The sequence below is a fragment of the Mytilus trossulus genome, chromosome 2 (genome assembly GCF_036588685.1).
Source record: "Mytilus trossulus isolate FHL-02 chromosome 2, PNRI_Mtr1.1.1.hap1, whole genome shotgun sequence".
Taxonomy (NCBI): Eukaryota; Metazoa; Mollusca; class Bivalvia; order Mytilida; family Mytilidae; genus Mytilus; species Mytilus trossulus.
In genome coordinates, this window is record NC_086374.1 from 36,539,661 (window position 1) to 36,555,499 (window position 15,839).

The 15,839-nt window shown below is 31.9% G+C and overlaps 1 protein-coding gene across 1 annotated transcript; it reads left to right on the plus strand.

Moving 5' to 3' along the window:
* Positions 1-11,657: 11,657 nt before the first annotated feature.
* On the plus strand, positions 11,658-15,241 carry LOC134705092 (uncharacterized). Its single transcript, XM_063563860.1, has 2 exons — positions 11,658-11,729; positions 12,203-15,241. The coding sequence occupies exon 2, from the start codon at positions 12,203-12,205 to the stop codon at positions 13,439-13,441; it is 1,239 nt and encodes a 412-aa protein (XP_063419930.1). The 5' UTR covers positions 11,658-11,729; the 3' UTR covers positions 13,442-15,241.
* Positions 15,242-15,839: the final 598 nt, after the last annotated feature.

The window sequence follows — 15,839 nt, forward strand, 5'->3', positions numbered from 1 at the left end:
GTTTCTGCGAATCTTTTGACCGAGAACCTTCTTATCATATGCCAACAACAAGATATAGCCACAACTGTAATGAGTATACGCTGTAGATGGATTGGACATATACCTATATGGAATGATTGATAATAAGAGATACGACGGGAAAACTCTGCAATTCAAAATTTTTATTTACCAATTACAACCATATTATTGTAATATAGTAATGTATATCTCAACATCTTTTAATAGATCAATATATATAGTTTATGTATGCATGTTACTGGTACGACCAGTATACACACCGAACAGCATTTCAAAATTATTGAATCAGCGTTCTGTATGAAATATGACCACGCCAATATTTACGTTCACACAATATTAAGTTTAGGTGAAAAACTAAATTGTCAACTTTGATCAGCTTGCAAAAGAGGGACGAAAGATACCAAAGGGACAGTCAAACTCATAAATCTAAAACAAACTGACAACGCCATGGCTTAAAATGAAAAAGACAAACAGACAAACAATAGTAAACATGACACAACATAGAAAACTAAAGAATAAACAACACGAACCCCACCAACATATGTTATACATGTACAAATGCTCAATGGTTATCTATTTGACACCTTGTAAATTATGTTTACTTTACTTTAGTTGTTGCCACATTAAGATTGACACTATGTCTTTGTGTTATTTGAATATATAAAAAAAGTGATGTTTTCATTGTTAATCAAGAAATCAATATATTATACAATTGTGTTCATTTAATACACTCATGATCAATATAAAAATTAACATTGTTATATATGATTTCAATACACATTTATATCAAATTGATATATACATTGAAAAGGGTCTGATTAATCTATTACGTGTTTAATATTTGATCATGTCTCTGACCAATTAAAAATGAAAAAAAATAAATACATATATATGGAGCTTGATTGTTTATTTGTTTACAGTTAAATTATTTAACAACATCAACAATTTTAGGTCTATTGAACGAATTCAACTGAATGTCTTATTGTGACATCATGGAAAAGGATATATCATAAAAGATTATCTACATCTACAACAAACAGTTCTCATTACTAAAACTGGTTAAAGTCAAGTGTACTTTAAAAGTTACACAATTTTCCCTCCAAACCTTCCAATAAAAAATAAAGATTATCAAGGTGTTGTTCGACTAAAAAAATAAGATTCTTAGTTAATTATATTTACAGTTAAGTGATAAGTTTATCAGTGTTCAACATGTTCAAGGCTTACATATTTTTTTGTATTATTTAATAAAAATTGTTGTTAAACTAGAAAATATTATAGGCAAAATTAACAATAAAGCACTATTCCAAAAACTATTCAAAATCTTATATTTTAATATATAGTTTTATGTTTGTATGAATGTCATGTTTGCAAGGGCAAAATATGCAAACCAATACTTAATCTTTCTGTCATTTGTCTATTTTACAGTGCTTACTAAATTGTCTGTGTGAAAAGCTTAGGATGACACTATATTTTAAAGAGAAAACAAAATTCACCACAAAAAACAACGTTTACCATTATTACGATCAGACACCAAAAATGATATCAATAACTTTTTCTCAATATATGCCGTCGCACTTTAAGAAGAAGTCACTAAGGTCACTATGACATTAGTCAAACTTAATTCTGTAATTCCTTACATCATGTACATGTAACAGAACTGTCACATATCTGTTTGACATAATGGAAGTTTAAGAATTGAAATTTTACCTTTAAGTATAATAACACCAATTAGCACATCACATCAGGTTTCATACGAAAAAGGGTCGAACAAATGTGCCTTTGAATTTGACAGTTGAAGGTTTTTATCCTACATTTCAATGAAGTAAAATGTTTCTGGGCCACAAACAATATTTTGTTTGTTTCAAAGCACCATTTTTTTTAACTTGGTGTTTCGGTAGAACATTGTGGAAATCATGAGGTTACATGGTTACTAAAGCTTGTACACCATTAAAAAAGACGTGAAAATATGATTGGTAAACTTCCAGTGATGGTTATTATCTTATTTACAATGAAATGTTATTTAAAATTTTGTCTAAAGTTTTGGACAGGATAACACTTTACTATGCCAAGTATATGTTCATTTGAAACAAAGATATATCCTGCAAATTTTTTTGAAAAGTGCAAATTTAACAAACACAATAGGGGAAAATCAATGGTGGTATTACACCAGTATATTAGATATAGAAAGATGTGGTGTGAGTGCCAATGAGACAACTCTCCATCCCAATAACAAATTTAAAAAAAAGTAAAACATTATAGGTCAATGTACGGCCTTCAACACGGAGCCTTGGCTCACAACAAAAAACAAGCCACAAAGTGCTCTAAAATGATTAGTGTAAAACCATTCAAACGGGAAAACAACGGTCTAATCCATATATAAAAAAAAAACGAGAAACGAGTAACACGTATACATTACATTAACAAACGACAACTATTGTACATCAGATTCCTGACTTAGGACAGGTGCAAACATTTGCAGCGGGATTAAACGTTTTAATGGTACCAAACCTTCTCCCTTATCTGAAACAATAGCATAACATCACAACATAGAAAAACACACGATAACACATCAATAGGCAGGCTTAACTCAATCAAAAAACCTAAATTAATACACTATGAACGAATAAATTTGATCTGCGATAATGAATGTAAATTCACAGTTAATAAAATATTAGGGACAAACATTCAATGCCAAAAAGCAAACAAACAAGTCCAAACAAAGCCATGGCAAGACATCACTGCGAAATATTTAACCCTTCGAAAATTATCACTTTTGAAAAAAACAGTTTTAATAATACAGGTAAATCTTGAAGTTTATACACATGTAGTAAGTGAAAATTAGAAGATTTCCAAATAATCAAGGCTGGTATATAGACAAGTTCCATATCAATATAAAATAACAAAAAAGCATTAGAAACAGTCTTAGTCTAGTTCTTACATACTCCACCAAAACAACTACACTTTAGTCATAGTGTTTACATGTCAGAAATATGTAAGTAGCAGGTCATTTTTTTTTCTATCAAATTTCTTTGTTTTTATGAAGGATGAGTAATTAAATGCATATTGAAAACTTCCTAATAGACAAATTATTAAGTTAATCATTGTTAATCATAAAGGATTCTGGGTACAACCTTCGAACTGCATACTGATGTACATTAATTATTAGTTCATACTTCAAATGTATGATCTATTATAACAGGATCCAACCAGACTTACCACCACATCAATTAAACTAATGATTTAAATTGCTTGTTTTAAATCTTAATTATTTGTATTATTTGGAAATTAGTATGGCGTTCATTATCACTGAACTAGTATATATTTGTTTAGGGGCCAGCTGAAGGACGCCTCCGGGTGCGGGAATTTTCTCGCTACATTGAAGACCTATTGGTGACCTTCTGCTGTTGTTATTGTTTTTTTTGTGGTTTTTTTTGGTTTTTTTTTATATATTTGGTCGGGTTGTTGTCTCTTTCACACATTCCCCATTTCCATTCTCAATTTTAACATGATCATTCAAAAGTTCATCATTCAAAATTAGTTGATCATTCCATAGTTTATAACAACTAACCTTGCTAATTCTAATGTGGGCATTCCTTCGTCAGCGCCTCTCTTGAATCCTAAGAAAAAAAACAATGAAACAAATTGTATAAATACAGTTCCACGTACCATGGTTATTTAACTATAGGTTAACCAATGACAAAATGTATGCAAAAATATAAATCTAACTTGTCGAAAAATACATAAGTTATGTACATATAAACATTTGATAAAAAGAAATTTAAACCTCTTTCTGTTAAGATATCACCATGGTCATGGATATGAAAAAACTCAGACAAGTCAGAGATTAACTCTTTCCTTTGATACATTCCACATGTATATAATCATGGAATATGTCTGAAATCACGTGACAAGTCAGAGATTATCTCTTTCCTTTGATACATTCCACATGTATATAATCATGGAATATGTCTGAAATCACGTGACAAGTCAGAGATTATCTCTTCCTTTGATACATTCCACATGTATATAATCATGGGAAATGTCTGAAATCACGTGACAAGTCAGAGATTATCTCTTTCCTTTGATACATTCCACATGTATATAATCATGGGATATGTCTGAAATTATGTGACAAGTCAGAGATTATCTCTTTCCTTTGATAAATTCCACATGTATATAATCACGGGAGATGTCTGAAATCACGGATAGAAAAACATAGGATAAGGGGTATCTTTCCATGACACACAAACAGTATACATCCACATCAAAAGATAATTTTAAAAAAAGGACACTACATTTAAAACACTGTACATAATAAGTCATTCAATACAAGAGGGTATGGATTTTTTTCCCACAATTCGTTAGGTCATTTTTTCTATTCAGACTAATTTTTTTTTATTTTTAGAACATTATGTGATGATTTTATATTGTTTATTAAAGTTTTTGATTGTTCTGTAGTGTTAAGAAGTTAACTTTCATTACTTTCTATTCTCTAAATTCCCTCTAGGTGTTCTTGCATATCAGCAAAAGTTCAAATGCTTACGTGTAAACTTGAATAGTATGCTTATATACCTACAATCAGATCAATAACCATGATTACAATATCTGCATAAATCATTGTAAATAAAGAGAAATGATGATATATTTCAACAGTTAAGGAGGAAATACTTGAGAAATAATATATACACGTATGAGCTCTCAGTATGATTGCAGCCTAACCAGTTTCTTCTGGATGTTTCAAATGATAAAACTTTAAAAGACTCATAAGTTGATATATGTCATGTTATTTGAATCCATTTGAACATTTAAATAGAAACCAATGCAGAAAAATTATCCTCCTGATTTTTATTTCGGATCGTAATGCCCAACATCATTGACATGCCATACTTCGTATATTTTTCTACTATATACCACTTTTCCTTGGCCTATTTTTAAATACATCTTGAACGAGTCTCGATATAAACTTCTGTCTTTTGTCTTTTCGAATGCGCAAAGGAGAGCCTTTTGCCAATATATCTTCAAATGCCTTTGTTACGGAAGAGCCTTATTTTACTTTCGTAATCATAAATATTTGGAGAAAGTGTCTAAAACTACTAAAATGTATGAAAATCCATGGTTTTATTTGGAAACATACCATATCACTAAGGTCGGCAGACCATAGGTCATCAATTCCTGCAACTATCATATTAGATTTGATGGGCCCTCCTTGCCTGTCTTTGAATACTGTATGATCGATTCCTGACCGTGTAACAATTTCCGTATTTTGTATTTTCTTAAAATATATTTTCCATCCTTTTTGACAAAACCAAATATTTTCAGGCCTAGAAAAGCTTGCAGAGTTAGATGAATTGAAATAAATGTTCCTGAGGAAGTCTTTCTAAGACATGCTTGTTGTTCTGCGTTATAACATAAAATATTGTTTTTGTTCATAACATTTTCATGCATTTTTCCATATTTTAATATCATGATGTATTAAATTACCTGCAAATATATAACAGTCTTTATTTGTTTAACTTTTTTTTTTTTTGAGAGTCCATTTTTTCAAGTATTGCGTTGTCTTTGACTCTCCTGTTATTTATGTAGCATCTAGATAATTTGCCTAACTTTCGGAAAATTTTATTTTCCTAATTGTTGTCATCTAAAACAAACTCGTAATCTGATTAGTTGTCAAGTCTTGCCCTTTTTGGTGAATTATTTTCTTCTTTATCTTCAGACGATTTTCTTTTTGATTCTTTATTTTCCGAACATCATTTTTTACTGTGTATCTTTAGATCATGAATAGTTTCAAACAAAACGTCAAATGAAATATTTTTGAGAGAACTCTATTACACGTCTGTTGACTTTTAATCTCTTATGTATAATACTGTAAGTCTTCTCTGACTGCTGTATTTGTATTAATTTGCATCTTTGTGACGTCATTTACGTTTTCTTCTAAAATATTGGCTCTTAAACGTAAAATTTATAGAATTGTCGGTTTCAAATCCTCAAATAAATAACCAAACGGTTGCGTTGTAGCATCCTGAAACTTATTCATAACATATCTAACTTTCCCTTGATACATTTGTTTACCTAATGTCATCACTTGTTGCTTATCTTTATGACAATTAAACATAACTAAATAATAACAGTTTCCATTCTGAGTATGATCCTTGCTGTTATACACATTTTGGTGAAGTATTACTACGGATACATTCCTGTTGTTTCTCCTCAAGTACACAGATCGGTTATTCCCGGGTTTAAGACTGCAGTAGACATCAGATCGTCCAAAATACTCAAGGTTTGTTCTGACGGGTCAAGAAAGTATCATTTTCCAAATTGACTGAATTGTTCTCCTGGAAGAACTCGGGGGGTTATTTATTTCCTAATACAAAGGTTGCCATCTACGATACAACCATATAATTCTATTTGGTTTTGTTGAAACATGGTCTAAATTTTACTTACTTTTATTTTTAAATATTTCTCCCCACAAGACTTTGCGCCAGTCACCGTCATTGTAAATGGATGTTGGAAAGTAATCCGGGCCTGATCTTTTTGTTCACTGCATGGCCTTGATTGTGACGATCCCTCTTGTGGTATGTGCGACGGCGGCGGTGGCTGTGGTGATGGGATAACTTTCTTCTGCAATAGTGTCGGCGGTGGATATGCTTCAGTGGTCTGCGAATGTACATTACTGATTTTCTTTGTCAACACATCTTTTTCATTTCACAAATAGGACAATAGTTTTTATCCATCTTTGCACATGTAAGATTGTTGTGAAATGAACAAAATTTTCGAGATTTTGTATGGTCTTTGAAATGCATTCTGGGAAATGGAATAAAGAAAGAAATGTTCTAAATGAATCTAGTGTACTCTGATATCGGTTTTTTTTAAGTTGCATTATGAGTAATATGAGCATATGTAAAACTATAAAATGTTTTCTTTTTTATAGATACTCATTCACTTGCGACCAACAACATGGGAAGATGGAAAGTAAAGTACATGTTTCAAAACATCATCGACATTCCAAACATCATGGGATGTATAAGTGTGACATTCGTGGGGAACGTTTTGGACGAAAATACAATTTTGAACGTCACCTTTTTAGACATAAAGACGATGCTCTCTTTCAGTGGTGCTATAAATTGTGTGTCCTTTTTCAAGAAATAAAAGCTTACAACGTCACTTAGAACAAGATCATAACCAAGCAATAGGAGGTTTAAAGGGAAAAGTTACTAGCGAAAATATGACCAAAAGTGATAAACCGAATAGTTTTCCGAAACAACTTTCTATCGAGTTACACGATAAGGCAAATATTCATCTTAAAGCTTGCAATCTTAAAGATATCAAAACATTCAAAAGAGCGACGAATGACTGTCAAATTTATGTTGTACCACGGCAACATTTTGATGGGATAGATTTTTGCAAGAACCATGCAGAAGCCGAGAAGAAAATATACTACCACACAACGAACATTATGATGTCAAAACAAGTGTGTCCACTATTTTTAAACCGGAGCTATTATTGTAAGTTTGTAAAATTTGCCAAAATGGATATCAAAACAAAGAATACATCTTGTCACAAAATACACGTGATTGAAAATAAAGAATGGATCTATTTTAAGGATTGCAATCTTTATTTTTTTAATGGAGACATGTGCTTTTAACTTCATGAAAAGAAAACTTGGCAAGGAAGTTCAACATTTACTTCATATTACAGGTGTAAAGAATGCAGACAATCGATCAACAGAAAAATGCACATGAAAGAACACATATGTGGAGAAGTTTAATTGGGTTCGTGTTGCTTATTCTTTAGTGGTCTATGTTGTCTCATGTGTACTATTGTTTGTCTGTTTGTCTTTTTTAATCTAAAGCCATGGCGTTGTCAGTTTATTTTCGATTTTTGAGGGTGACTATCCCTCTGGTTTCTTGCGTCCCACTTTTTTAATGCAAAACATGCACATATTATTAACAGACTAGACATATCTCTGTTTATGATGCCTATACAAGACGTAAAAAAAACTTTCTTCGGTTGCAGATGATGACACCAAATACAAACGGAATAAACGAGACGAAGACGGGAACCAAGTCTATTCTTGATATATGTTTCAAATAAAAACGGAAGAAACGAGACGAAGACGGGAACCAGTTCTATTCTTGATATATAGGTTTGGTTTCGAATGCACATGGGATGATTTAGTTCAATGTGAACAAGGATATGAACGATCTGATGGATGATAGCCTTCAATGTTTAAACTGTAAAAACATCGCGGGGTGGAGTGTATGAACACAGGCCAAATTTGGAGCAACAGTCCTCTGTCAAAACTTCAAAGGGATTCTTATCAGGTATTCTCAGTCTTTTAGCCCAGTCTTTTAATTTCACCTTTCGGTATATTGATGATGTACCGTCTCTGAATAATAATAGATTCAGTGATCACTTACATTTATTAAGTGAACTTGAAATTAAAGATACTTCCGACACAGATAAATCTGCTTCATATTTAGACTTTTTCTCGAAATAACTACTGATGGTAGGTTGAATACCAACATATATGACAAACGCGATGATTTTAATTTTCCTATAGTCAACTTTCCATTTCTGTGTAGCAACTTCCCAGCGAGACCAGCATATGGAGTATATGTGCTTCAATTGATACGTTACTCTAGAGCTAGCTCAAAGGACGTTGATTGTGTTGAACGAGGAATACTACTTTCTCAAAAGTTGATAAGAGAGTGCTATGAATCAATCAAATTAAGGTCATCACTCAAGAAATTTTGCGGTCGCCATCATGAGCTGATTGGCCATTATGACATTATAAAAAAACAATCGTATATGACATTCTTCCTCAGTCAGAATTACCTTCCATCATTACCGAACTGAACAAAGAAATAACACGACGGGTGCCGTATACGGTGCAGGAAATTCTTACACTTCCGGAGCACCTGATTTCTCTCCCGGTATTTAGTGGAGTTCGTGATGTTTCTTAACTATTATTTATAAATTTTGATGTAAATGTCCTGTGGTTTTGTGAGTCTTTGTTTATTCCTTGGTTTTGATTGTTATCGTCTTTCATATCTTTATAGGAATATTCATTGTGGTGCAAAGAGCACGTCAGTTGAAGTCCCTGCTTGTAATATAAAAATGATTGATTCGATCAATTTCCTTTCAACCGCCTTGTAAAACCTACTAAAGATGTTTGAGCTTGGCGAATTACAGAAAGGATATTTTCCTTATATTTTCAACAGATAATAAAACGAGGCTGTTGAACTGGAACATCTAACTGACATTGAGTATTATAACCCAAACGGAATAAAAGTTGATGATAGAAAACATTTCCCTAAATGGTACGCCACAAATGCTCACAACAAATTTGATTTTAAGCTGCAGCTTTTGAAATACTGCCAATCAGATGTTGACATTCTAAGACGATGCTGTTTTAAATTTCGGTGGTTATATATGGCTCTGGCAACTATAGACTCTAACAAAGATGGCTTGATCCCTTTGAAAGATGCATAACTATAGCTTCTGTGTGTCATTTAGTGTTTCGCACAAAAATCGTGCGCCCAGAAACAATTGGAATGTTTCCAGCGTAAGGCTTCACTCCAGATGAAAAACACTTCATTAAGGACTTAAGTTGGTTGAGATACATGTATGTATTCAAATCAAAGGGAATATATAAACCACATGCACGCATTGGTTGAGAAAAGAACGTTGGGGTTTACAGAGTTGATGACTTTCACAAGAATGATGGAGAAGAAATTGTTTTTGAATATCATGGATGTTTCTGGCATTGGTGTTCAAAGTGCTACAATAAACAAACAGAAGACAGAGTTAATAAAATGAGAATGGCTGATTTCCATCAACGTACGCTTGAAAACAAAAATGTATATATATATATATATATATAGAAAACTAAGGTCATAAGTACATATCTAGTTTGCGAGTTTGACAAGAAAATAATTGAAAATATTGATATGAAAACATTTGAAGACAATTGGAACTATGTCATTCTTCTTGAAAGTCCTTTTAAAAATTTAGACTATCACCAAATAGAAAGAAATCCGAGTGTCCGTTCCTTTGCTACATTATGTTGAATAGCTTCTCGGGTAAATTTGGGCAACGGACAAATTTACCTCAAGTGGACTATGAGTCAGACCCATTCCTTTATTTTCATATGTTGACCAGTGAACAACAAGAATCAATTTGTGTCACTTTTTTACGGATGAAATCATGGTTGAAATGTTGTTGAAAAACAAGGAAGAATTATTGGAAACTTCTGGAAGAACCAATATAGTATTAGTTGCATATACTACAGCTCAAGCTAGACTTTTAAGATGTACAGCTATTTAGACAAGTTGTGTCAAAGAAGAGGGACGAAAGATACTAGAGGGACAGTCAAACTCAACGTGTCATGTACGCATATACCGATTCAATTATATTCACTGTAAAAAGATGATGAATGGAAACAACCACTGGGAGACTATATATGACAAAGTAACATCTACTATCATTTCCCATTTTTTTTAACCATTGGTAAAAAAAAAATACTTACAAATTAGAAAAGCCACATTCTGCAGGGATCAAACTGTATGTAAAGTACACTCAATTATAAAAATGCACTCAGCATAAATGTTGATGCTGTCAAGAATAGTTTCCACTTCTGAGAAGACAACAATAAATGTAGTGGATGAACATAAAATATATTACTAACCAACAGAGCAAAGATTATAGAATTGTGTTTGAAAAAAGCCTGCAAATCAGTGGTTGTCTGGAGTTGCTTTTTGTGATATTTGTTTTTCGTTTATTTATGCTTTTTACATAAATCAGGCCCTTTGATAATCTTACATTTGTCATATCAGAGCATGTAAAGCTAGCCATGCTGTTTGGTTTTGTTCATTGTTGAAGGTCGTCGGTGGGTGGCCTATAGTTTTAACATGTAAGTAAACCATCGGCATATGTTCTTTCATGGAAAGTTGTCTCATTGGAACGCCAATCATACCACATCTTATAATACTCTTTGTATCACGCAGTAAAACCCTTAATGTATCTGCGTTTAGCATCTTTTCCTAGATATCGCAATCAAAATATAACTTTATCAATTATCGACATAGATTCTCCTTAATTAACAACATTGCAATTTTTGTTAATCGTTATCCCAGGAAATTATGCAACATTATGTGGTTCAATAACACAGGCACTTGTTTCAGAAAAAAAATATTCCTTAATACCTTAATATAAAGTATAGAATGGGGATCAGAGACAAGTGCCTGTGTTCAATAATTAGTCCAGCATATTTTATTTCAACATGAATGGCAACTTTTTTCTCTCAATTGTGTTCTTAACGAATTTTAAAGTATGAAATTAAGAAAATACGAAAGATGACCATCTTCTTAAAATGAGGCTAGCATTTATATAAGAGTTCATTCACAATATTTGTGTTTTACTTCATTCTATTTCTGTCACAATTTTCGTTCGTTTAGTTAATTCTATATCCGTTATAAATTTTCTGTTTATCCATTTTATCGAGAGAAAAAAATATCACCCAAATCCAATACACAATTAAAGTTAGATTCACTCAGCAATGAAGTCATCATTATGTTTAAACGTACCATTTTACACTTAATTATCACCAGAATCGAAACTGCTAAGTTTCTCGTGCTGAACTCCATCCTTAATATGTTCAGAAGCAGATGTTCTATTCGAATGGTTGAGTCTATAAAGCTGTTTCAAACAAGGTATGATTTTAAAAAATAATGGTAAATTTATACTTTTGATATGCAATTAATTTTAGATATACTTCTTCTTAATTAAAAATGATCTCAACTTAATCCCATAATTGTAAAATACTTTTTTAAGATAACACATATCTATTTGGTAATGTTAATAGACAATGGAACGTTGAAAAGGTAATAAATAATGTTTATATTTTTTCTAGGTATCATAGTCTTGAAAGGGGGTAATAAGGGGGAATTAAGTGTAAAATGGTATATTCGTTTAGTCAGTACCCTTTCGAAGAATCTTAATGTGTGATTGATTTGCAATTAAAATTTAGATTTGATAAAAAAAAAAATCATGCATACTTACATTATCTTTACAAATTTAGGGTACATCGCTATTCTTCGTCTTTCCGTTCGTTACATCTTGCCTATAGTCTTATATCATAGATGCGTCATATAGTTTGTTTATTATTGTGTTTCTTTTGTTTTAGATGACAGTTGCTGTCGAAAAAATTATAGCATATATGTTTGGTACTACAATAATTCTATTTAACCTACTGTTCTCAGCCATTGGTATAAAGACATTCTCCAAGAAGATCCACAGCCTTTTGGTTTTGTTATTAGGCGTAAGTGAAGGGATTCATGGTATTGCCGTTATATGCATTACTTACAACTCCATTGACGAGGACATTCCAAAAACGGAAATATTCCATATCAACTATCCTGTTTGTACCCTACAATTAATAGCCTATTTTGTTTCCATTGGATTTTCATTGACATTATTACTTCTGATTTCAATAGAGAGGTATGTCACGGTGAAAAATTTTAATTTCGTTTCTACACGGTTAAGTTTAAAGAAAAAGTATGTAGCCATTGGCATCTTGATGGGACTGGTGTGGATATACATCTGTGTTTTTGTCACGACAGCACCGGTCAAGAGAATTGAAGAATGTAGTGTCGGCACTATCTACCACAATGATAACATTGACCTTAACGGATGGGCTATCATTGGCTTGTATGTATCATTGATTATAGCAAATTTAATTCTTTATGGGAAAACGACAAGAAATTTGTGGAATATTTTCTACAAGGCTTCAGTTCTGACCCAAAAGAAGGCCAAGAAATCCGTTCCTGACTCATCAGTTCCGGTACCTAGACAGGACCAGGCATTGTCGGATACCGATATCCCATCGACATCTAAGGATCCTATACACAACCCCTCATTTGCAGCTACTCGAAGAACTTCTCTTTGGAATGTTGCCAAAAATAAGGTAATGCAAAGTAGATCGTCCTTTCGGTCAACAGGTATTCAGGGGAAACCTTACACCTCTCGGAAGACAATTCAGTTTGAGGACGGACACGCAATTAACTTGGAAAATTCTATGGTGTCAGACAAAAGAAGGAGACAGCGGAAAGTATCTACAGTCATACTTAATCCATGGGAAAGACGGGCGATGTTCACAAACTTCTATTTGATAGTCGCCCAGATTGTCTTCTTTCTTCCATTCATCTCCCTTCTAGTAGCTGAACTGTTTGACGCAGACGTTCCATTAGAAGCTTTGTCATTTGGCACTCTCTGGCTCATGGTGCACTTTCTGATAAACCCGTTTATATTTGCCTGGAGGATCAAAGAAGTTCATTCTGAGATGAGGAAGTTTTTCAGATGCAGTACCCAGGTTGAACCAAGTATTGCAAGATTTTCTCTTCAAAAGCGGAAGTCACTGAAATAAGTCTGAAAAGTGATAACATTGAAATATATGTATCATCATGCATGTCAAGTAAAAGATTTTATAAATTTTTGGACCATACTTGGTTTATGAAGAAATTATAGGACAGTGAATAAAGAATTATTCAGACAGTCATCAAGGAAATTTCATCATATATACTAGTCAACAAAAGAAACGATACACGACTTTGAAATAAGATTTATCAAAAAGTATTAAATATAAAACAAAATGAGATACACTATTTTAAAAAGCTTTCATTTGCAATGTATGCACATGTGATAATGAAAATCAAAACTTGTCGGAAAGTATCTTAATTCCGTGTAAACTACTGCAAATTAGTTTTGCGGAAAGTTCAATAAAAAATCGACACATAATTTTCCAAGTACTAAATAAAATTTCAAATTTGTTTAAAAATATTCAATATGCTAATCAAGTTATGTTCATGTTGTAACTAATGGGTTGAAATATTGTTTTTTTCAAATTTTTGAGAAAAAAGTGTATTTTGAAATCTCAAAAAATACCAAAATTTATTTTTTCTATTTTCGTCTCAAATCAATCCTTTAGATATGAAAACAACACACAGTAAATTTGGAACCTTTCGGATTAGTTTTAGGATTGTTACCGCTTTTTGAATATCACTTTACACATACTGTCTATGGTAAATCAGTTGATAATGTATACATTTTAACGATTTCTCGTGGGGTCGAACTTTGCTTAACAAATAAACGAAGAAACTGTATGATTTTTAAAAACAAATTGATGGCAAACACTGTCTTTACCATCAAATAAGAGGTTGGCATCATTAGTTGGAACTTCTGTTTTCAAAATTGTAGTTTTATGTAAATTTTGTTAAAAAAAGAAAAATCGCGAAAAAACGTCACGAAAGCAAAAATATATATTTTTTTAAACGGATTTATATTTCCATAATGATTAAGTATTACTACCTTCAATATTGGTCCAATGAACGGAATACCTTATCTTTAATTTGAAAAAAAAATATTGTATCGTTTCTTTTGTTGACTTGTATGTATGCGAAGTCTTCGAAACTTTAAATTAGAAACTGTGTGCATATGTTCTAGTTGCAGCGATTATGTCATAACTTGTGTGGTTATTTTTACCCTTTATTTCATTTTCAACATGTAAAATTTGTAAATATCGTTATGAATGAAATTGCGTGTTGATTCCAGACAACCGGATTTAAAGTTCAATTTGTCTATTATCTGTGTAAAATCACCCGAGTTGACTTCACATATTTGAAGTTGGTGAAAACAGTCTGCTTTGTTGTATGGGTTGTAATGGTGTGCTAAAACATGTTCTTCTCTTACCGTGTCAAGACTGAAGTAAAGGAGAATATTATTATTGAAACCCACAGAATGTTTCCGAAAAAGATGTACACACCTTTGTAACAGCACTAATTAAAGAAGGATAATAGTCCAGTCAAACTAAGATTTAACCTCAAACTAATTGCAACAGAAAATGTTTTAGTTCTTATCTATAGCAGTATGCCCTTTTTATACACAGAAAAAAGTCCCATAAAATCTAACTTGAGGAAAACTCAAAATCAGCATTTTAAAATTCTTATGGAAATTAACATTTGAAGGGGAGATAACTCTTGCAAAATGAGTCTATTTTGGTCAGTTTTGGGTTGTTTTTCTTGAAATTTACTTAAAGTATGATTTAGATGGGGTTATAAGTTTGCATTTGATTAAATTATATAATATCCTGCTCATTAAATGTACAAAATCGAAGTGTTATGGGTAGTTTTATTTATTTCGTGCATTTTTTGTTAAAGAAATTGCAAATTGGAAGCTTTGTAACCATTTTGAAAGAAAAAAAAAACATTCTTCACAAAAAGAAGAATACATGCTTAATAATTGTTATAAAATTTGAGATTCTTTAACTTGACATGTTGAAAATTTCAATAAATGGTCAACTAATGAATTACAAAATCTAGATTATAGCTTGATAAAATATATGTAAACACCTTTAGAGTTGATTGTTATACTCTAAAGACCGCTAACAAATCAAGAATCGATACATTCTCATGAATAGAAGCGGTAAAGTTATAATTTTGTGTCAATTTTTATTGATATTTCTGCCTTTTTGCAAGTTATCCTCCTTTTTAATTCAAATCTCCATAGGAATTTTAAATGGTGATTTTTTTAGTCTTCCTCAAGTTGGATTTTTGGTGACTTTTTTCTGTGTATATTTGGGGTATAATACGGGGCGCCGAATGGGACTCTTATGGTTTTGTACAAAATTCAATTTTGTCATAACAAAATCATTTTTGTCTTACAAAACTATGTGCTACAGACTTGTTTTGTGAGAACTTCAATTTTGTGATGACAAAATTCATTTGTGTAGACAAAATTCATTTTTGTCATTACAAAATTCATTTTTG